The sequence below is a fragment of the Chroicocephalus ridibundus genome, chromosome 1, assembly GCF_963924245.1.
Source record: "Chroicocephalus ridibundus chromosome 1, bChrRid1.1, whole genome shotgun sequence".
NCBI lineage: Eukaryota > Metazoa > Chordata > Aves > Charadriiformes > Laridae > Chroicocephalus > Chroicocephalus ridibundus.
The window spans coordinates 164,558,114-164,580,734 of NC_086284.1; the positions used below are offsets into that span (position 1 = coordinate 164,558,114).

Here is a 22,621-nt window from a genome sequence, read left to right on the forward strand (position 1 = left end):
CGTATTTCCCTCTTTCCAAAATCCACTTGCCAATTAAAAGAGATGATGAACACTCCCTGCCCACCACTGTCTTGAAGAAAGCCAGAAGGTGCTTCCACAGGCGCACCAGGAGGGCTCTCCTGTTCTCTTTACAAATGCATTAGGTCACAGGTACGTCATTTACAATGATTTAATCATGTTCTTCATGCTACTATTACAGTTAGCTTTGTGAAAATACATCTTTTTTTCCTGCCACGGGATGAAGAGTGACTGGATTCCCGGTTCATCAAGGTGGGAACATTCCTCCTGAGTTTGTAGCTTGGCTTTAAAAAAACCGAAGGGCAGTTTTAAACCACACAAGTCAGGCAGGCTCTGAACCGTTGAAAGTGACACAGAAAACAGATCTGAAGTCAGGTTGGAAGAGTTTCCTTTTGTTTTCAGGTAGGTTTGCTGGAGGTCCACCTAGAGGTACAGTGGTGGCAAAGTATGTTTTACACATGTAGTTGGCCAGGGAGACTCTTTAAATATTAAGATCAGGTTATATGGGAATTGGAGGAAACCAGAGTATATGTGTAAGAAAACACTAACGTTTATGTTATAGGTGACTTGTATGAGAGTCAGACCCACCAGCCTTGAGGGCAGGAGTAAATGCCTGGTGAAAGCAAGGGAGTTGTTTCCTTTGTGGTGCATTGTGGTCTCTGCTGTTGATTATTGTGCGTCTTTGAAGTATCTGAGACCAGCCATTGTCCAAAAATTAAGTCTGCAAGTGGATGCTCTGAGACTCCCTGTCAACTCTTGGGAAGATTCTGATTTGTTACAGACAAGCAGTTGACCATCCTTGCATCGCCTTGTCTGTGAGCAAAATTATACACATTAAATAGCCAATAAGAAAATAAATTGGTATAAAAAAGCCATGCTTTGGTTGAGAAGCACAAATTAAACAGAAGAGACCTGAATGGTCACAGAGTTTTACACAATATACAGGATTTTGTTGCAAAATATTGCTGACGTAAATCTTACCTTCTTTTTTAAAAAGCGTTAGGTGATCGCACAATTAAACCTGCTTCAACAATTAGAAGCCCCACATCAAATTTGGGCTGTTTTTCTTCAGGTCATAAACGCAGCTGGAAGCGTAGAAATGCTGTGATTGCAGAGCTTGGTCAGTGCTGTTCTGGCGTGTCTGGGAATAAGCAGCTCCTTGAGGGAAGATAATTAAAGAGGCTGCAGGGTTAGGTGGTCCCTTTCTATGGCTCCGTGCTAGACCCCAAGAGCCGTGAGTTGTGGGGTGGAGGAGAAGGGACAGAACTGTTACGGTTGCGTGTTTTGACCTGTTTGTTTAATGCTCCCGCTTCTTCCAGGTGAGATGGCAGCCGCTGGGCAGCGCAAAGGGAAAAAAGATGACAATGGCATCGGCACAGCCATTGACTTTGTGCTGTCCAACGCCCGGCTCGTGCTGGGCGTGGGTGGAGCCGCTATGCTGGGCATCGCCACGCTGGCCGTCAAACGGGTGAGTGAGCATGTGGGACAGCGGGGTGGGACCTGAGCACAGGGACACTGGAAAGGAAGAGTGGGAAACAAAAAGAAAGGGGATGCTGGCACTAGGCTGGGTAGAATGCAAATGTTGGGCCCTTAACAACTCAAACTGTGCCTGGTGATGTCGCTTTAGATGTACGACCGGGCCATAAGCGCTCCCAGCAGCCCCACTCGCTTGAGCCAGTCAGGAAAGAGAAGCTGGGAAGAGCCGAACTGGCTGGGCTCCTCCTCACGCTTATTGACCCAAGACATGAAGACTAGCCTCAGCCGTTCCCTGCAGACCCTTCCCACTGATCCTTCGGCCACAGAAACAGGTAAGGATCAGGGTGATACTCCTGTATTACAGAATCATCCAGGCCCATAAACCCTGTATTCATTTAAAGGAACGCAGAAAAAAAGAAAATAGTCTGTCTAGCCCAGGATTTTGATGTTTTTCTTTTAAGAAGGTCTATTGGTAACTTCAAGGATTAGAGGTCAGATTGGGAACTAGTGAATAATAGTAATCCGTTTGCGTTCTTCATTCCTCTCATGACTTCATGGTCTTAAGCTTTATTCTCCCTCAGTCTTTTCTCTTTCAAGCTGAATACTTACCTGTGCAGTCTTTCCCGATAACCATTCCATTCCTTTCAAGCTTTTTGTTGCCTTCGTTGGACCGTTCTAGTTTGTTTGTGCCTTTTTAAGAGGGTAATATTCAAATTGGGAATGTCCTAGCAATTTATAACAGTATTTCCTGTAGTAGTTCTGCCATTTTCCTAATAGTTTCTGTAATGCTGTTTGCCTGTTTAGCGCTGCTTATCACTGAGTTAGTCTTCATCAGACTATAAAAAGCGATGTGCAGTCGTCTTTCTGAGTGAGGTAATGAGTAATTTAGAGTCTGTCCGTGTTTTTTATGTGTGTTTGGTTGTTTTTTCTCACTGGTTTTACTTTCGGTCCCTGGTCACTTCAGGAGATTCACACTTGAAGATTTAAAATAAAAATCAGGATCAAGCTTTTAACTTGATTTCCAGATTCTCTGCAAAAATACTCAGCTTCAGGATGGCAATGGATTTTCTACTGAGGAAATGTTAAATAACTAGACAACTGTGTTAAATGGGGTCTAGATCATTTGATTGGAGTCCCCAAAGATGAGGCTTGAGGAATAAAACCATTGATGGTAGCATTTTGCATTCTTGACTTAAAATAAATTAAAACTTAAAATGGGAAAGTAAGTTTTTTCATGAATAGGCAATGAAGTCTAGTTCCCTATGGTTTTAAAGGCTATTTCCTTTTCACACAAAACCTCAAATCTGTCCAAAAGACCCCTGTGGGACAAGAGGCAGCAGCTGCTGAGGTTGGGCGAGATGCGTCTGTGTGCAGCTTGGTCAGCCGTTTTGCACATGCTTCATGTCCAAGTGCGTGTTGCCAAACAAATGTGCAACAGCTGATTGCCTTAAGTACCACAGGCCTTCCAAAGATCTCTGTAATTCTTCCTTAATTCTCATTGGTAACTCCTGAAACTCTTGGTGCCTGTTAAGAGAAGCCTGGAAGATAGATGGGAAGCAGTGACTTATTTCTTTAGGAAACCAGTTTGAAAGAACGGGGTTTAGAGAATCTGTGAAGGTTAGACATTGCTTAATAACACAGACAGCGTAAAGCGTTGTTTTGCTGTACTGTGCCTAAGGGTGTGCTCTCTGTTCTTTGATCGATGAAAGTCTGAGGGAGGTTTTCACTGGGGCTATGATTGCCTGAGTTCTGCTAGCCCCAAGATCCGTCAGCTCGCCATCCTGGTAAGTGTTGATCAGACTCCTAACAACTATTTCGTTTCCAGGTGGCATGATCTTCTCTGATCTCACACCCTAGTCAGGGCTGGGTTTTGCTGATAATTTGTAAAAATCCATCATAACGTTAAAAACTTAATGAGGTCATGATGGTTGTTCAAGAGCGTTTTATCTGCTGGTCTGGCATCATGTTGAAAGCTTCTGAACCGGTAACGGTGCTGAATTTTTGATGAAATTGAACTGAGGTACTGCCCACGTAACCATTAAAATTACTTCCTTGTACACGATGTTAGTCTTGTTCTGGCTAAATTCCAAATCTAGTAACTTGTTTTCATCCGTTTTGATTCTAGTAGTATTATCTTTTGAAGTTTCTCAGCACCTCCCTTTTGACTGGTACCTGTGTGAAGCGTGCAAAATGTCTGCTGAAAGCTTTTTGAGACCTAGGAGGCTGCACTTCAGCGATGCAGATTTTCTTCCGCCGATCAGTTCACAGTGAAACACTGCAGAAGATCAACAGTTTTCCTTCTGTCTTGCAGACTTTTTCCGACCCACAAAGCCCAAGCCATCTGCCAAGAGGAGTCAAGTGGAGCTGAAAAAATCCCGCCTTCGTCTGTCTCTGCAAGAAAAGCTCTTTGCTTATTATCGGAGGAAGGTAGCTATCCCAGCGGATGAGCAGGCCCGGGCCAAGCAAGCAGCTGTGGATATCTGTGCTGAGCTACGCAGCTTCCTACGTGCCAAGCTGCCGGACATGCCCCTGCGTGACATGTACCTCAGCGGCAGCCTGTATGATGATCTGCAGGTAATTCCTGGGGCCGCGTGATGGGTCATAATTCAGAAGGCTGACTAGGCAGGGGCATTTCAGGCTTCCCTGTTGGCAGTGCTGGCTCAGCACAGCATTCCTCTGTAATAAGGTTCCTGGTGTCGCCTTTCCCACTGTGAAGCCAGGCGTTGATTTCTGCAGTACTCTTTGAACAGGCATGACCAGGCTGCTCTGGCGTTGTCTGCAAAGCATTTCTTTTTGCCATTTTATTTCTCTGGATTATCTCAGCCCTTCTTTCCTTCCCCTCCGTCTCTCCCTGTAGCTGTGTTTTTCTTGCTGTTTCTCCAGTCGACCTGGGTTTTCTCTCTGTCCCTTCTGTCTCCTTCCAAACACATGATATTCCCTTAGAACTCCTATGTATTCATGTAGGTCTTCCCTGCTCTTTTTGTCTCTTTTTTTTTGTTTTTTTTTTGTTTGTTTTTTTAATGCATGACAGACCTGGATTGGACAGCAGTCCCTGCTGCATGTCTCCTTGATGGCAAGATGCCCATGGCTATAGTGAGTGATTCAGAGGCACGCTCTTTTTTTTTTTTTTTTTGAGTCAGAGCTCTGGAATGGAGTGTCGAGTTTCCAGTGAAACTTAGATCTGGGGTCTTTATCACATTGGTGAAAAGGGATCTTTAATGACCTTTTTCCAAACAATGTGGCAGACCAGGTGAGGGCAGTACCTAGTTGTAGCATGGGGTAATTAAACCGTGGCAGCTTAAGCTTGTCTAGAAACATAATACTCTGCCTCCTGTTTTAAATTACCATGTGGTGTTGCTGTACCCTGGGCCAGCTGCATCTCTTTTCCAAGGAGTGGACTTAGAGCAGTAGGAGGCAGAATGATTCATCTATGTGCAGTCCATGTCAGGTCCTGAAGTATTTAAAGATCTCTAAATAGTACATACCGTATAAGCACTAGCTTGGGTTATACCTTGGAGTTATCCCACTGACTATGGGAAATAGTCCTTCAGAATGCCTTTTGACAAAGGGAGCCTGTGAATCCCACGCAGAGAGGAGAGTGAGACAGCTGAATTCTTATTCCAGGTTCCTTTGAACAGAAGGCTGTCTAAAGGTGGTGAATAAAACTGAGAGCGGAGAGAGAAAGCTTGTTCTTACCGACTTTTCTCTCTTGTGAAAGGTAGTGACAGCTGACCACATCCAGCTCATTGTGCCTCTGATGCTGGAGCAGAACCTGTGGTCATGCATCCCTGGGGAGGACACTATCATGAACATTCCTGGCTTCTACTTGGTGCGTCGGGAAAACCCAGAGTACTTTCCCCGTGGGAGCAGCTACTGGGACCGCTGTGTGGTGGGAGGTTACCTTTCCCCCAAAGCTGTAGCAGACGCCTTTGAGAAAGTTGTAGCTGGCTCCATCAACTGGCCAGCAATTGGGTCTCTCTTGGATTATGTGATCCGTCCAGCAGCTCCCCCAGCAGATTTGACACTGGAAGTCCAGTATGATCCAGAACGGCGTCTTTTTATTGACTTCCTACCATCCCTGACACTGGGTGATATCATCCTTGTCGCCAAACCCCATCGATTGGCCCAGAATGACAATTTGTGGCGACTGAGCCTGCGGCCAGCAGAAACAGCTCGCCTCCGGGCCCTGGACCAGTGTGATTCCGGCTGCCGTTGCTTGTGCCTGAAGATCTTCAAAGCGGTATGCAAGTCAAACCCGGCCCTGGGTCACCTCACTGCCAGCCAGCTCACCAATGTCATCCTGCACCTAGCCCAAGAAGAGTCCGACTGGTCCCAGGACATGCTGGCTGATCGCTTCTTGCAGGCGCTGAAAGGGTTGATCCGCTACTTGGAGGCAGGTGTCCTCCCTAGTGCTCTGAACCCCAAGGTGAACTTGTTTTCAGAGCTCACCCCCGAAGAAGTGGATGAGTTGGGTTATACCCTCTACAGCTCTCTGTCAGAGCCAGAGGTCTTGCTGCAGACGTAATGGGGCCTTACCTAGGGAAGTGCTGACAGGGTTTAGCCAAGGTGGACTTTGATGACTGCGAAATGTGTCTCCTCCACTTCTCTCTCTCTCTCTGTCTCCTTTTGGTTCGTTATTATTTCCTGCTGTGGAGTTGGCGCTCCCACTGAATTTCTTGGTGCTACTGGTCCATTTCCACCATCTCTGCCCCAACAGGTACCTATTGGCGAGGGAAAAGAGGCTAAAACTGCAGCTCTAAGATCTGTGCATAAATTCTGCTGATGTTTAAGTGTCTACCAAAAAAAAATAATCAAACTATGCACTTCTTTCTCCCGTAGTACACTTACTGCAGCGAGTCCATTTTGGTCTGAAGAAGGTGGAACTGGGCTGGTAAATCCAGTGACAATTTTAGCAGACTTGCATTGAGGTCCTTTCCTTTCCTCCAGTCTGTCTTTGCCACATGTTTCTTTTCCTCTGCGGTACTACAGTCTCACTTTTTTTTTTTTTTGGTCCCTTTGACACAGTTGTGCAGGGCAGACTGAGCAAGATGTTTTGGATAGGGTTATTTTTTGTATTTCCAAGTAGATAATGATTACACTAGCACTATTTAGGGCTGTAGAGCTTGGAGAATGCCCATGGCTCCTGCTTCTACGGAGCCTTCTCATCCTTCGCAAGCTGGGTTCAGCAGTAAGGGCTGAGGCTTGTCCAGTCTACTGCAACACAGCCTCCAGTATGGGCAATTCTCACTGAAGCTGTCGTAGGGGAGGAAAAAACCTTTGTGATCTGTCTATGTGATGAGGCCAAAGGACCAGGGCTTGCCATTCCTGCCTAGCCAGATCTGCTGGGTGTTGCTGGTGGGAATGGCCCCGGGAATGGAGAGCAGGGCGTCTCCTTAGATGTCTCTGGCCTAGAGAAAGAGAGGCTGATTATGGGGGAAGGGTGGGAGACACACATGGGAACAGGGATTACTTTTTCTTTTTTTCATCTTTACCCCAAGAGCTTATGGCTGTTCTGGTTTATAGGAGGTGGAAGCAAGACTGCATGCCTCAAAGGTCTTTGTAATAAGCACACGTAAGCCAGATTCTCACCAGCTCTAACTCCGTGAAGGTGATAGAACTGAACTGGTGTCATCAGCAAAGTTCTGTCCCACACGCTGATATGAGGGTACATATGCAGAGTTGGCATTTAGAGATATGTTGGCTTTGCCATCTGCTCTCTGTGTGTGTTTTAGTCCCCTCCCCACCCACCTCAGAACTGAGGCTGTCCATGCCCTTCCTCATTCCCATGCGCTGACTTTCCAGTGCTCCCAGTTTACAATTACTCTCAGAAAGCTGGTGAGGGCACACCTTCCCATTCTGTCAGTTTGGACCTGTTGGTAATGCAGTTCTGCCCAGTCTTTTTCGCGACTGCTGTCAGACCGTTCTCCCTTGGCTGCCCTCCCATCTGCTGCTGGACTGCGGTATGGGTTTTGGGGGGCAGCTGTTGCACTGTGTGTATCTCCTAAACTAGCCACGTAGACTCTGTATACTCTGCATTAAGCCTTCTGGCCTCCTGTCTTCAAAAAGGGGACGGGAGGGTGGGTCTGGGGCTGTGTCTCTCAAAAGACCAGTGCAGCTATGGTTACAGAAACATACTTGCCTTTTCTTAGCTTTAGCACCTTTTCCCCACTTGCTGTCCGGCCTGTCTAGCCAATGGAGAGGCAGCAGCAGAGTTTGGAGGAAGCAGGAATCGTTTTCTCCTCCCTTCCTCTCAGGACTTCCCCCCCACCCCCCCCACAACCTTTGACAGAAGTTTCAAAGTGAGTTTCAGGAGTGGAACCACAGAGGGAAGTCTTCAGTCTTCTTTTTAGAGGCAAGTGCTGGTGAGATAAGGGAGGGAGCATCTTTCTCAGACAATCCGTCCATTTTAGCCAACATGTCAGATAGTATTCCGTATACAGTGATAACGCAACATTGCATTTTAAATTATTTAATCCTTAGGGTACTGGTATTTTCTAGACTGCCAGGTGCGTACATTGAAGTTTGTGTGTGTATATAAAGTCTGTAGTGTATAAAAAGTTAACAGAAATTCCGTTTGTATGATTTTGTGTTTTGTAAGTTTTGCAGCAGTCAGTGTTGGTCAGCTGTTGATTGCTCTTCACTCTGGTTTCCAGATTTTTTCCCCTCTTCCTTTCCCTGCCCTCCACTGCCTTTCTGATGTCAGCCTCCCTACCCTAAAAGCTGACAGGTGAGACTCGGAGCCTATAGGCCACTGGGGGAAATTCCCCTTTCTTTTAATTACTTGAAGGTCAACAAAAATATTAAAATATCTGGGTTGTCAGGAGTTCCCCGTAAGTTCATTTCTTCAGTGTAATCTCACCCCTCACTTGGTGCTGACTCCAGTACCATGGTCTTCACGCAGAATTGAGCAGCAATGTGGTTTGGAACGATCAAAACTATAGATATAAAAAAGGTGAGACGTAAACAGGAGGAAGCCACTGTCTGAGCTGGCTTGAGAACAGTTGCCACATACATATCTATGTAGAATTATTTACATGAATGTTTTTACTTCTTCCTGGCAACCTAATGAATTAATATTTTATGGCCATTTCTTGCTGCTATTGAGCTCAATTTGTGTATCAAATGGAAACTGAAGCTGCCTTTTTGCCTTTTCTGTAGACTTTGCTCCACTTCACTTGAATCACTTAATTATTTCTTCCCTTCAATTTCACCCTCCTCTGAGCTAGCCACAAGCCCGTTCTCGGGAGGCAAATGCTCACTTCCTACAGGCAGCCACCACAGCGGGTGATTGCCCTGGCAGTGGCAGTCTCGGCAAAGGCCAAAGATGTAATGGGTCACAGGGACACTGCAACTAGGCGTATTTCAAGAGCAGGGTCAGGCATAAGGGGCAACAGAGGCAGGGAAGAAGTAGGGTAAATATGCAGGAAGTTTACACTAATGCTGTACCCAGCCTGTGGGTCAAACAGACTGTTGCAGAGTCTTTCAAACTGGCACCTTTCAGTATTAAATGCAGTACATGTGCTGATGTACAGCCCGGAGGGCCGTCTTACCTGTAGGTAGGCTCCTTCCTAGTCAAAGCTGTAGCACAGAGCAGGAGGACCGAAAGCTGAATGTGAAAAGGGCAGCTCCCGGCCGCCTTCCTGGCAGAGCAGCTCAGAGACAAATTGATTGTAAGAGGCCCAGAATGTGTGTTTGGTTGGTTGCTGCCTGGGCTCCAGGAATGCCTCGGTGTGTTCTGCTATAGCTTAGCTCACCAGAGCTTCCCACGAGATTGTTGTCTTGTTCCCTGTAACCACGGGGCGAGGACCAACTTGCTCAGCGGTGGGGTTTCACCGCTGCTGAGCTCCATCGCTAATCCTTCCAAGCCAGATGGATTTCTTTTCTTGTTTTTAAAAGCAATTATGGAAACAAGAGGCTGCTTTCTGCCTCCTGGCGAGCTGCCGTCGGGGCATTCGCTCTTAGCATGTGGGTACTCGCAGGGAGAAGTGAAGAGATGATGCCCCATCTCTCCCAGGCCTGGAGGCTGTGGATTTGCAAAGGGGAAAGTCTAAGTGCATGGTCTGTGACAGAGTGCGTGAAATTCTGAAATAAAACGACTTTCCACAGTAACCTGGCTGTCTCTGGTGTGTTTATAAACAAAGGAGCATCTCTCTGCTTTTGTCACAGTGCATCAACCTTTATGCTGACATAATTCTGCACCGCACCAGTGCTTGGGGACTGACGCGACCCTTGCCAATTCACTCGTTTTCCCTTTGCTGCCCTGGGCGCTCTACAACTTGAGAGAGCAATCATCTCGGTGCTGCAGCATGCCAGCTCCTGGCAGCGTCCGCACTGGTCACAAGATGATGTGTAATTATGGCGCTGTGCCTCCCATCCTTTCTCCGATAGCCCGCATGCCCGGACAGGCACCTGCCTTTCATGTGGCTCCCCAGACTTCACAGGCTTCCGTGCCTCTTTTTAATATTAAAACTTTCTTGTTTGGACTCCCCCACCCTTGCTCAGTCACACCTTGGTTTCTTCATGCCAGTCATCTCCCCTGCCAAATGCACTCGGCTCTTATCCCATCATCAGCCCTGGGGCAGTGAGGAAGCTGCTGTGGCAGGGGCCTGTGTCTGCTCTATCAAAGCTCTTTGCAGTAGAGCCCCATGGAAAAGTAGAGCTCGCAATAAGTGTTTAATGTATGTGGTGGTTTGCACCTTCCCATAAAAGCTGCCCCAGCATGAATAGGGAGGAAAGATCAAAAGATACGGGTTGGGGAGTCATGATAATTATTTCAAGCATGGAAAAGGTTGCTACAAAGAAGAGGAGCGTAAATGGTTCTCCAGGCTGCAAAGACTCAGCATCTCTTTTGTTCTTAGCCTAAGGAGCAAACAGCTTAGGAGGAAGGTGGATTTTGGAAAAAGCAAAATATTTTGCCTGCTTTGTTATACAACCACAGTCCTGTTCTGGAAATGAATATAGCTGAGCTTACATTTTACTTAGTTATTTCTGCATCCCTTAATTTTTAAAATAAATAAATAAATAAATCCCAGCCTGACTATTCTGTAGCTACACTTAAGATGGGGAAAAGAGGATGACTACCCCAAATTTGAGATTATCATGCTGAAGTGTTGAACGGCATGATGAATGTTTCTTTTTTTTTTCCCAAATACTTAATCACCTCTGTATTTTTTTAAGGTTTATTTTTAATATTCTAAACTCCAGAAAAGCTGCAAACAGCTGCTGCTTTTTAAATTTAGTCTCAGGAACAAAAAGCGGAGCCTCTTCCAAAAGAGGTGTTTCTCTTCCAGATAAGATAAAATATGTTGGCCCACTACCCACACTAGGTATGATTCATGAATGGCTCCAGCATGGCTCACTGGATCTGGGACTGGATCTTGAAATGTTGGGCTTCACTCACAGATGCCAGAAATGGGAGATTTTCCCTTCTACCAGTGAAAATCACGATTGGCTTCCAGCCCTAGGAGGACTGCTGCAGTCTAGACACTTGGGGAACTGTTGGACGTGCCTGGATTTTACCTTCTTTATCCTTGTCAAGCTAAGTTATGATCTGAGTTTATGATCTAAGGGATTCAAGAAATATCCTCCCCCTCCCTTTTTTTGTTTTTTTTAAGACTCAACACCTTCTTAAAAATAGCTATCATGTAGTAAATGTGTCCCCTACACAATCAGGGATAGCACAGCATAAAAGTTTTACTAGCATACTCAGAGGAGGACAGCATTATTCACAAGTCACAGAGACAGAAATGTGGTGGTGAGCAGCCTAATAATATCTTTATAGTGTGTGATCCTGTGAAATTATCTTGCAAATGGTAAGGCAAGGTGGTCGGACCAACGGGTAAGACAGGGAAGAGCTGAACTCATTCAGTGCGGAGAAAGCGTTCTTGTCATTTTACGAAGAGCAGGAGAGTGGGAGACAGAGTTTGGCTCACAGAACTCAAAACTTTTCATGATCTTAAGCTTTCCTAAGTACTCACGCAGAAGTCAGTTCTGAACAAAATCACTTTAAACACACTAAATGTCAGATTGATTTTTATTTTGCTGCCCTGGTTCAATTTCCCTGGCTCCAGTGGTTAAGTAGTTCTTTGATCTGTCTATTAACACTCAGCGCTAAGCTTCTCGGGGGAAATATATATATATATATCAATTCTAACCACATTCTTCATGGAAAGCCTTCTCCATACAAATAATGGGCAAAAGTTGCTTGCTTGAGTTTTCGGGTTTGTTTTGGATTTTCCTTTTTTTAGGCAAGAGTTCCCTCGGTTGAGCGCAAGCCCACCCCATCCCCTGCCTGTCACTGTGGTGGAATCATCACTGTTCCACAGAAGCACGGGGGTGATACACTGTCCCAGCAGACATCCCGCTGGAATCATCCCAGTCATGTAAGAGTCTCTTGTCTCATTCTGCTCAGCATTGCAAAGGACAGAGCCCTAGCAGGCAACAGCCACAAGGGCACACATGGCAAATGATGGACTGCCTTGGCTTTTTACCTGTCCCACGACAGACATTACTTCAAAACTCGTAATGCCCTGGCAGGCTCCTTACCCCCTTTGAAAGGGGAGAAGCAATCATTCCTGGAAGCAGCATGGCAGAGAGACATTTTTGCCTTCAGATTCTTGAATTTATTTAGCACAGAGGATAGTTACGGCCTTGGACATAATAACTACCGCCACTTATAGAGATAATATAATCTGAATTATGTTCAGCTCCTGGTTGTTTATAGCGGTGGTGAAACGCTGTCAGAGGGCCTGAGATGTGCTGAAGCAAAGGTAGTACAAGACATAGTAATCCCACAGGCCACAGAGCCGCAGCTCCCACGTTGCTTGTTAGAGCACACGTTGGCAGGGGTCCCAGCTGCCTGGCATTCATGTGGAGGCTGGTTTTTGCTGAGGCAAGCGCGTGACCAAGGCACAAACCTTCTCTTTTCCAAATCACTGCCTGTGGCCATCAGAGAGACAGTAGAAAGCATCTAGTCCAGTGTCTTTTCTTGAACAATGAGCTAGTGATTTGGATTAGGAACCTTTCTCCTCTTTCTTTTTTAAAAATTTCTTTCATATGTAAGAAGAGAAAGTTAATAAAAAGAAGAGTGATCCATCTTCAGTGCATCGCTCTGCACTGCAAATGAAGATACTTGGTGTCACCCAGCAGACTGGACTCCCAAGCCTTGTGGCCTGGGACAGACTTCACCCTTTTGTAGTCAAAAAAGCCTCACCCTGCCTGGGGGAGACCTCTATTTCTGATAAGTGCTCAGCATGGTTGCACCCACTAAGGTGCATGGCTCAAATGGTACCTTCCTTAACAGTGCCTATGTTGCCTTCAGACCCAGAGGAGATGTCCACTGTCATTGCAATCCCAGGACAAGGCGTCAAAAAAGTCTCACCCTCTGAGGGATACCTCCCAGTACCTCTGTACTGGGAGTAGTACCTCCCCAGCTGAGGTGGGCTGCCGTGGCTGGTTCCTCAGACAGACCTGGCTTTAGTCTCAAACCAGCGCTCTCAGCAGTCAAGCACAGAAACCTCCTCCTGTTAAGAAAACTGCAAACCTCCCTCACCAAGCACCACAGTGAATCAGTAAGGAGCGCAGTGGATTGAGAAGCTACAGCACAATATGATACTTTGGCCACAAAGTCCTCTCTGGGGACTATTCTCCAGCTTGCCAATGGCCGGTACCCCTGTAACACATCTGAGGAAGCTCTGCTGGAGGCCACCCGCAAGCCCATGCGCAAGTGCAGGGAGCAGAGCAGTCTCAAAGCATCTTCTGAAAGCATCTTTTCTGAAAGCATCTGGCATCCTTTGCCAAATCTCCTAACAGAGACCTTAGGAGGGAAAATGACAGTCGTTCAGGAAAAAGCTATAAACTGAATGATATCACTACTGCGTCAACAACCGCCAGGAGTTTCTCCTCCTCTGTAAACAAGTATGTATTAAAACAGATCGAAGTCTACTGGTACATTTCATCCACCAAGCAGCTGCTGCCTACAAAGAGCTGAGAAATATTACTGAATAATGTCTGCAGTGTTCCTCCCCAGGGACCTGGGGAGCTATAGCCTCAAAGGTGATTTATCCCCAGATGAGTTTCAGAGCTTTGTCTGAACTACATGGTTTGTCAGTGTTCCTGCTGAAGTTGCCTGCCAGCATCAGAGACAAAGAGATCTCACACGCACACGAGATATCCCCAGGATCCTGTTTGATTTCATTAATAGGGTGTACCCATTCACAGTCTCTCTTCCTGGCCTTATCAAGACACTCTGAAGTTATGTGAAGTGAAAAACAAATCCCCAGATGGAGCACGCAGAGCATAGTCTGGTATTATGAGCCTTTCATCGTGCATCCCCCCTCACTGAACAGAGAGGCTGAAATAACTCAAGCTCAAGTAACTTTTCCACATGCCTCAGCCAAAGCTGCTAGTTTAGATGCCAGGTTCAGGAGAGCAGCGTAATTGCCGTTGGACTGATGCTGCAAGGTGTCCTTGTTCTGACAAGTCTAAGGGGCACCGAGACAGTGAAAGAGAAATCCACTGAAACGGCGATGGGCTGTTAACTCACCCACTGGTGTCTGTGGCTGCCTGAGATGCTGCAGTCTCTTAAGCCGTACCCGCTCTTCAGGCCTCGGTTCTTGCTAACTTTGCACTGCTAGAAAAAGAAGGAATGTGCGTTGCCACTCTCATCTTCATCCTTTCGCACAGGAAGGCACAAGGCACCTGGCACGTGTGACTCCAGCAAATGCTGGTGAGGTACAGATACCTACATTCTGATAGACACTGAACTCACAGCCTGCATCAGGGGCCACGTTAACTACAGCCCCGTGAGGAACAAGAGCTGCCATGAGACATGTTTCTGTTCTGTTATTGCTTGGACAACTGGAAGGCTTTTGTTTGTGGGCTAAACTGCTCCCACATGTGCTAATACACACGAGGGATAATTCTTGACCCCCAAGCACTTTCGTCATAACAAAACAAGGCTGGACAATGACAAAACCAAAAAAAAATCCCCCAATGGTCTGAACAAAAGTCAGCATCCCCTCCTACCCCCCTGCACACATATTTTTTGCTAAACATCATTTTCAACCAGTTGTAGCTTTGCTCAGGAAATTCACGCTTGGGCAAGTTACAAGTTAAAACTTACCTCCCTCTTACCAGATTTGCACAATGTTTTTACATGTGGCAGCTGGCTACAGCCTGGCTGATTCTGAGTAACTAAGCCTCTGGAGAGCCATATTTTGTGAGCTATCGGCATGTGCTTGGCATGCCCACGTTTGTTCAGTAAGAAAAATGTAGGTGGACAACCAGGATTGTTTCCATATCTGTCTAAAATAATTGAACTGTAAGTTGCAAATGTAAATTGCAGATTTTATCCTTTTTTTTATTAGTCTCATTTCAAATGTCAGTGATATTTACATAACAGCATGGAAACAGAAGACAGTGAGGGGGTGGGTAAGCAATGAAAGATTTATTAGAGATTCCATTTGGTGTGCTAGTGTCCAAAACAAATGAGGCAGAGCATATGGCTAACTTATTTTCTGTTTGTATGTAATAAAAGATGGATGCTAATACCTCCCAGCCTGGTCTTTATTCACATATATTTGCTTTTCAATCTAGCTTTAAAATGGAACATCTATAAGCAATTCCTAAAGAGCTTACGATGAGAATCTGGTAGAAAAGATCCTTCAGATATCAGTTTGTGCCGCATGAGGAGAGAAGCAGCCGAGCACTGCGAATTAGCCTGTGCCATAGAGGCTGTAGGTAATTCTCCCTCGAAATTGCTCAAAACGTATAGCTGCTTCGCCTCATTCCTCTGTTGTGTTTCCCTCGGCACTCTGTCTCCAGGAAAAATTCCTGCTGGTCTCTGGAAATGCTTTGCTGATTGAAGTGCCAGGGTAAGGCTTCCTGTCCCTTCTGATGGAAGGTTCAAAGGACAAGAAATTATCACAAGAATCCCCTTGGGGACTTGCCCTCACACTCATCCTTCTGCAAAGCCGGCAATGCCCCCTCCTCCCCAGCCACCCCAGTAGGGCCCAGGGCCAGCCAAAAGCCCATATGACCCTTCACCGGGCCACTGAGGCTCAGTGGGGGCCCAAAGCCACCTGCCCGGTGCCACCAAGGGGGTGGTGATGCAGCATCTGCCAGCCCTTCTCCCTGGCTGCAGCTCTCCCAGCACTCCAGGAAGGAGCAAACATCTCCATTACTGTTGTCGGTTACCCTCCTGGCCCCAGCACCACGTACTTGCCCCCCCGCCTCGCTCCCTTGCTGCAGGGGCCCACGAGTACTTCCCCCCCACCCCCCGAGTCCCTGAGAGCATCCTATAATGACGGTCTAGACTGTGCGAGGAGATGTCACCATGGAAACATTTACGTCCTCACTGTCTTTTGTGTACTTAATAACATAGCACGCTGCGTGTTTATCTCCTGTATACTCGCTGGTGGAAGAAGAAAACCTCTTTTCCTTTGCAACGTTAACTTAAAAAAATAATTAATAAAAAAAGCAAGCACGCACATATATTGACCTTCCATCTTAACGAAGGAGGAGGGTGAACGGAGGAGTATTAGTTTTCCACCTCCCGACGCTGCTCTTCGGCCGGAGGTGGCTTTCTGCAGTGCTGTATTTATCAGGGCAGCTCATCACTCCCCAGCAAGGTCACTGTGGCCTCCGTCCTGCAGCGAGCTCTGCACCAGCAGCTCCTTTCGCCGGCGGCTGGCCCCTCGCTTCTGGGTGGGGACGGATCTCACTTATCACAGGAGCTCTCTGTTGCCGAGGTGCTGGTACCCAGGGCAGGAAAATCACATCCACCATGCTAAAGCTGTTAACGCGTCAGCAGGAGTTCATTGACCATGCACACAAATTACTCTTCAGTCAGAAGCCACCTTTTTGCGCTGTAAATTCAATTTTCTTCAGGGCTGACAGACTTCTCAATCTCCGAGCCACAAATGTATTCTGTGATACAGGAAAGGAACGCTTTTTAGACACTTTTGAGCTAGGAGCAGGCACCTAGTAGTTCTCTGGTTGGGAAATAGTTGTCATTTCTTTTGTACAAAAATTCCTAAGGAACTGTTACTTGGGCTTAAAGAAGTGCCTTCTACCTCAGTCAAAAACCCTAGCCACAAAGGAGAAACCTCTGAAGTAACATGTGCAAATGTGGAGAGATGATTTATAAAGGAATTGGGGATGTAGCTCATGGAATTATGTAACGACAGTAATTCCGCAGTCCTTCAGGAAACAGGGAAAAATATGCTGGTCACTAAATGGCTGGCTTCTGGTTACTTGATTTCAATTTTTGGATTGGGGAGCGTTAAAAAATTTCTGTCTGGAGCTTGTAACGCAGACAAATTTCCACATAAATTTCCACACAAAATGGAAACCAGGCAGCTAGGAAACAGGCAGATCTAGGTTAAGTTCCTCATTGCATATTTCATTTTTGCTTGCGTGATTCTTGCTCACACATATCCAGAGTCCTTCCAGAGAAATCTATAATTATCTTTTCAAGATGAAGGATTGTGTGTGTATAGCATTTCTGTTTATTTAGCTACGATTACAGTTGTGCAATCATCCTTTTCACTTAAAGGAGGGGCAAGCAGGCACTGCAGAGGATGCGAGACCTCTCCTTTAGCCAGTAAGGACATGGAGATGCTGTCCACCCATCCGCCCAGCCAATCGCCCGCTTGGCTTCTTTAAAAGCTGTCGCATCTCCTAAATTTTGCTTTGAAGCAAGATCTGCCTGCTCCGTGGTGTGTTTATCAAAGCAGTAATCTTAGATCGCTCAACTGCTCCTGTGGTGTTTTCTGGCGTTGGAGGACGCTTTTCTCTGCCTCCTCCATTTTAGTGAGTCATTCCAAAATCTGTGCTCACTTCTAGAAAAAAAGCCAAAACAAAACAGAAAAACCCCAACAAACCAACATGGAGGGAAAACTGCCTTTTTCATTCAGCAGCTAATATTCAGTTTACAGATGTGGAGTGACATATATTCTGCTTTGTAGTGATGATGGTAACATCAGACTGCTAAAAGTAGACAGTGGGTTGCGCCTGTCCTAGCAAATTATCAGTCAAGTTGTTTAATAAGTTCCAGGCAGTTACACCTGGGCAAACTCGGTGAAGGCCGTGGCTTTACACAAATACTACTGAGGCCCTAACTGGAAAATAGTGGAGTCTTTTGTAGAAGCAGCCGAGAGCAATTTGACCTGCAGGATGATGGTGTTTGAACAAGCAAGGACCCACCGCAGCTCTGGGAGCTGATGGCGCCCTGCGAGGTTGGCAACGTGGAAAAGCAACCGTTTGAAGCTGGAAAACCCTGACACCGTGAGGAAAGCACACAGCTGGCTGACGCTTGTCTCACCTGAGTGAAATGATGAAGGGACTAAAACCAGCAGAAAACTGTTGACCCTTGTGAGTTTCCTGCTGGGTTACTGAGGACCAGACCAGCTGGTGGAACTGTACAGCCAGGAACAGAGCGGGGGAAGAGGGCTGCCTTCTTTCCTAGCAGCAAGTCGATTTAGCTCGGATAAAACATAATGTGAAACTGCACTTTAAAAACTTTCCAAGGTGACGCTGCCCTTTGGAGCTGCAAGGCTATGTAGGCGATCCATTAATGCTCACATCAGCCTGAGTAACGCCTGCACAGAGAACAGAGAGGCAACTGTGTCAGTGTGAAACTGCAGGTCGGGAGAGGAAGTTCTCATTCTTCAGATGGGGAATAACCAACTTCATTTTCAGCTCTTGCATAGGTTCAAGGCACTAATTAGAGTCATGCTGTCGGCTGCTCAGCAGCGCGGCTCTCCAGTGAAGCCCCACGCAAACCACTCCAGGTCGGTACTGCGCCATGGCCACTGCAAGGCCGGCAGGCTCAGATCAGCGACGCAGGCGCCATCATTGACGTAAACACACAGCCCATGCCCGGAAGCAGCCATAATCTGAGCTCTGCATGTGCGGGGCAGGCAGAAAGGGAAGGCGACACTGCCCTGGGCTGACACCTTATCTGAGGTAGCAGGTCATGGCGTCCTGCCGCCTCAGCGCTGCAGGGGAGCCATGCCAGCGCCTCAGCCCGAGCAGCACCCGCCAGCTCAGGCCTGACCTCGGCAGGACTTTGTGTAGAGAACAAAAAGGGCCGTGGGAAATCAACCGCGGGGGGGAACACAGGGTGCTTCGAGAGGGACGGGTCCGCGAAGGCGCCGGGCTGCGGTGAGAGGCGCAGCCACCGCTCCGTTCCGTTCCCCCTCCCTCCCCCGGCCGCCATTTCCCGGCCCGGCTGCTCCTTCTCGCCTCCCCCCCGCAATCCCCTCAGCATCTGGCCTCCTTCGGGCCCCAGCCAACGGCAGCTCGCCCTGCACGTGAACAGCTTCCCCTCCAGCCAATGAGCGCCTCCCCTTCCCACGTGGCGCCCTGCGTCATGCCTCCTATGCCAGCGCCCCGTCTTTGTTGGCGGTTAAAGCGTCCCCCCCCGCCCGCCATTCGCTCCCCGCCGCGGGGGGGGGAGCGTCCTCAGCTGCTCCGGTCACGTGACGCGGCTTCGCCTGGCGGGGAGATGGCCGGAGCGGACGTACACTGTATAGTTCCACTCCTCTTCCTCCTTCGCTGCTCCGTCGTGGAGCCGTGGCTTTTGTCGGCGGCTCCTGCGATTAACCCGTAGGAGAATGTAAAGAGGGAAGCCCAAAGAGAGGGAAGCTATAGCCCGGCGGGCGCCGGTGAGAGGGAGGTAACGCTTGGCGGAAGGACACCTCAGAGCCGGATCTCGTTTTGCTTAAGGCGCATCGTATATAAAGGCGGCGCGCAGGCGCTGCCACCTCATTGTGTGTCAGTCCCTGAGAGAAGTGAGGTGGTACGAAGGTCCCTGTGCGCAGCACCTTCCCCCGCGCGGCGCGGACCGGAGCAGCCTCCCCTCCCCTGGCCGCCATGGCTCTTTAAGGGCGGCAGGGCCAGCGGCGGCATCGGCCAGTGCAGCAGGGGCAGCAGCAGCGGCGGCGGCCTCAGCACATCCCCGGCATCTGCAACCATGGCGTGAGTATTGTGTGTGAGGGACAGGCGTGCCCTCGCCTGTGTGTGGCTAGTCGCCCTCTTCTCCCCTTTTAAATGGGCTTCGGGGGTAGGTTTATCACATGGTGATGGTGGGTATTTCCCCGGGAAAAAAATATAATACCTGGGTAATAAGATGGGTGTGTGTGTGCGGGGGGGGCATCCTTGTGTGAGCTCAACCTCCCTGGGGGCGGCGGGTGTCAAAAACGGCAGGAAATGCCATTTCTACAAGGAGTTACGGGAAATTCCTGTCTCTTACCTCGCTCAGGAAGACTCGATTCCCAAAAGTTACGGGTCTTTTTTTTTTTTTCCGTTTCATGGGGTTTCCGTGGTAGTTAAGAGCGGCACGTTCCTCGTGGGGGCTTCTTGACCCCGCCTGTGGGAAAAGCTGCTGTAGCTGGGGGGAAGTGGGGTATTGGAGGCATCGGGGTTCGGGGGGTGTAAATACCACTCGGTGTATCGTCCGGAGTAGATAAACGGGGGCTGTTCATCAGCTGGCAGCAGTACTGTAATCTTTTAATACCGTAGCGATAAGTCTGCCCTGATCCCCTGGAGGGGTTTCATAACCCGCTGGAAACGGGCGTAAAAGGTGCTGTGTGTGTGAAACTCGGTTCGGTTCCTCACCCAAACGCCCTGTTTTGTAAGTCAGCTCATTTCGGAGAGGTCCGTAGTGGTCCTTCCCCACCTCCTCTCCAGCGCTGCACCCTCGGTTCTGGCCGCGGCTCAGCCCCGGGCGTGCCGGGAGCCCGCTGGAAACGTGGCAGGATACAAAATGGCGGCCGCCGGCGTGGTAGCGGGGAGGGGGGTGGGGGGATAGAGGGAGGCGGCGGGATCGCGAAATGGCCGCGGCAGCTGGCGTGGGCGGGGCCGGCGGCGGCCGGGGCCATGTTTGGGCATGAGGAAGTCGGGCGGCCCTGGGTGGGAGACTGGCACCTGGAAGCCGCGGCCGGCCCTGGCCAGCCTTCGGCAAGAAATCCAAAAGCATAAAGGTGTTGCAGGCAAGCAGCAGCCCCCAAAATGGCGAGGTCAGACCAATCTGTAAGAGCACTGCCGTGCTTTCTGAGGGGGCGCTGCTTTTTAAGAAGCGACTGTGCTGGTTGGACACATACTGATGAATTGAAGTTCTGTTCGCAGGTTTTTCAAGGCACCGCACAGCAGCATTGCTGTAGTCGAGAAAAAGACCCTCTACTTGTCTACATCCTTTGACATCAAAGCATTAAAAACTGAAGAAGATGAGCCTCTTGAACAACGAGATGCTGTTGGGGGATTCGTTATCCCCCTTCAGCCAGCCGTGTTCGGTGGCTGAGGAAAGTCTGGGACTCCTAGATGACTACCTGGAGGTGGCCGAGCCCCTCAGTTCGCATGGGTTCTCCAGCGACAAGGCTAAGGCAGTCTCCTCCAATTGGCTTGCTGTGGACAGTTTAGGCAACACCATAGATAGCAGCCAGGGTAAGACTTACTTGCATAAAGTACTTCAATTACAGTGGGACACAATATACTTAATAAAATTCTGATTAAAAAATTAAATTGCTAGGTTTTCTTAAATGTGAAGTCAACCTGCCACGCATACCTCTGCTTAAAAAAATGTGTGTACTACATTGCTTGCACAACACAGAATTGTTGGTCACTGGCCTGGTGTATGGTAAAGTGATGCTTCTGTTGTCCTTCTAATAACATAGCAGCTGTTCATTGTACTAGTCCCTGGCAGAGGTCCCAAGAAACAAGCATGGCTATATGTTTCAGATGGCCCTGAATTCTTCTGTTGTTTGGAGTCAGAGGGATGGAATGTCAGAACAGCTGATGGCTTACGTTGTACCCTGCAGTCTTCTGCAGCTAGATGGCAGGATTTTGTTTCTGATGGTTAAGTTTTTTCCTACTAACATAAAAGATAGGGAAGACATTAAATGATGAGTTTCTAGATTGTTTTCAGAAGCTTGAGTTGCAGTGGTTGCTGGTTTACTTAAATACTATTTATTTTATTGTGCAGAGGATGCCTTCTCTGGCATGGAGTGGATGGTGGAGAAGATGGATCTGAAGGAATTTGATTTTGATGCCCTGTTAGGTATGGAACATCTGGAAGCCACCGTCTCACCAGACGACCTGATGGCCACGTTGGAAGACACGTGTGATCTCCTATTTAACCCTACCATCCAGGAATTTCACAACAAAGAACCTCCACTGATAACTGACCTAATCACCCATCTCCCCGAATCTCCAATTGGAGCAGATCCAATGGCCCCATTGGCTTCCCTTTGGTCTTTTCCCCTCTCCCCAGGGTCTCTGACTTCCACTCCAGACCACTCATTTAGTTTAGAATTAGGTAGTGAAGTGGATGTTCTGGAAGGAGAAAGAAAACAGGAGGGCCCCACCTTTGTGGTAGTGATCACCAAGTCTGAGAAAGAGGAGGAGAACCATTCCGATGATAGTGGAATATGTATGAGCCCAGACTCCTACCTGGGAACACCCCAGCATAGTCCCACCAATTCAGTTGGATCCCCCAATGGCAACCAGTTCCCTGCAGATGCCAGCTGTGGCTCTGTGCGGGCCAAACCCTATGATCATCCTGCAGAGAAGGTAGTGTCAGCAAAGATGAAAGGAGAGAAGAAAATAGATAAAAAATTGAAAAAGATGGAGCAGAATAAGACGGCTGCCACGCGTTACCGGCAGAAGAAGAGGGCGGAACAGGAGGCGCTGTCTGGGGAGTGCAGAGAGTTGGAGCAGAAGAACCAGGCCCTGAAGGAGAAAGCAGATTCCCTTAGTAAGGAAATTCAGTACTTAAAAGATCTGATTGAAGAGGTCCGCAAGGCCAAGGGCAAAAGAGCTAGAGTCCCTGAGTAGGGTAGTCAGCAGTTTTTATGTGCATGTATATAAGCTTGCTGCTAAGGCTGTGTATTGCTGTCTAATAAATTATTTTATAGTAAACTTGCAGTTCTGGTGTGCGGTAACTGTGTACCTGTAAAACAAACTCAACTTGCACCACACCTGGGCGTAAATGCAGCGTAAGCTGCTGGGTTGGAGGAGAGTGCGGTGTCGTGCACCAACGGGTGAGGGCAGAGAAGGTGCTTTGGATCTGGTCAAATAACGCGGTGACTCAAGGGGCTTCTCACCCAGTACAATTTACATCTAGTAA

At 48.1% G+C, this 22,621-nt stretch overlaps 2 protein-coding genes and 1 long non-coding RNA gene across 3 annotated transcripts; 2 read left to right on the plus strand and 1 right to left on the minus strand.

Moving 5' to 3' along the window:
• The first annotated feature begins 12 nt into the window (after positions 1-12).
• On the plus strand, positions 13-9,603 carry MIEF1 (mitochondrial elongation factor 1). Its single transcript, XM_063322470.1, has 5 exons — positions 13-150; positions 1,338-1,486; positions 1,646-1,826; positions 3,806-4,068; positions 5,213-9,603. Exons 2-5 carry the CDS (start codon positions 1,343-1,345, stop codon positions 6,017-6,019), a joined length of 1,395 nt encoding a protein of 464 aa, XP_063178540.1. The 5' UTR covers positions 13-150; positions 1,338-1,342; the 3' UTR covers positions 6,020-9,603.
• A 3,394-nt stretch (positions 9,604-12,997) lies between these two features.
• LOC134509858 (uncharacterized) lies at positions 12,998-20,619 on the minus strand. Its single transcript, XR_010069437.1, has 3 exons — positions 19,751-20,619; positions 17,819-18,095; positions 12,998-16,422 (listed from the first exon to the last, which is right to left on the minus strand). It is a non-coding gene; the product is annotated as an uncharacterized LOC134509858 (long non-coding RNA).
• ATF4 (activating transcription factor 4) lies at positions 18,991-22,419 on the plus strand. Its single transcript, XM_063322471.1, has 3 exons — positions 18,991-19,476; positions 20,626-20,940; positions 21,479-22,419. Exons 2-3 carry the CDS (start codon positions 20,724-20,726, stop codon positions 22,327-22,329), a joined length of 1,068 nt encoding a protein of 355 aa, XP_063178541.1. The 5' UTR covers positions 18,991-19,476; positions 20,626-20,723; the 3' UTR covers positions 22,330-22,419.
• The last annotated feature ends 202 nt before the right edge of the window (positions 22,420-22,621 follow it).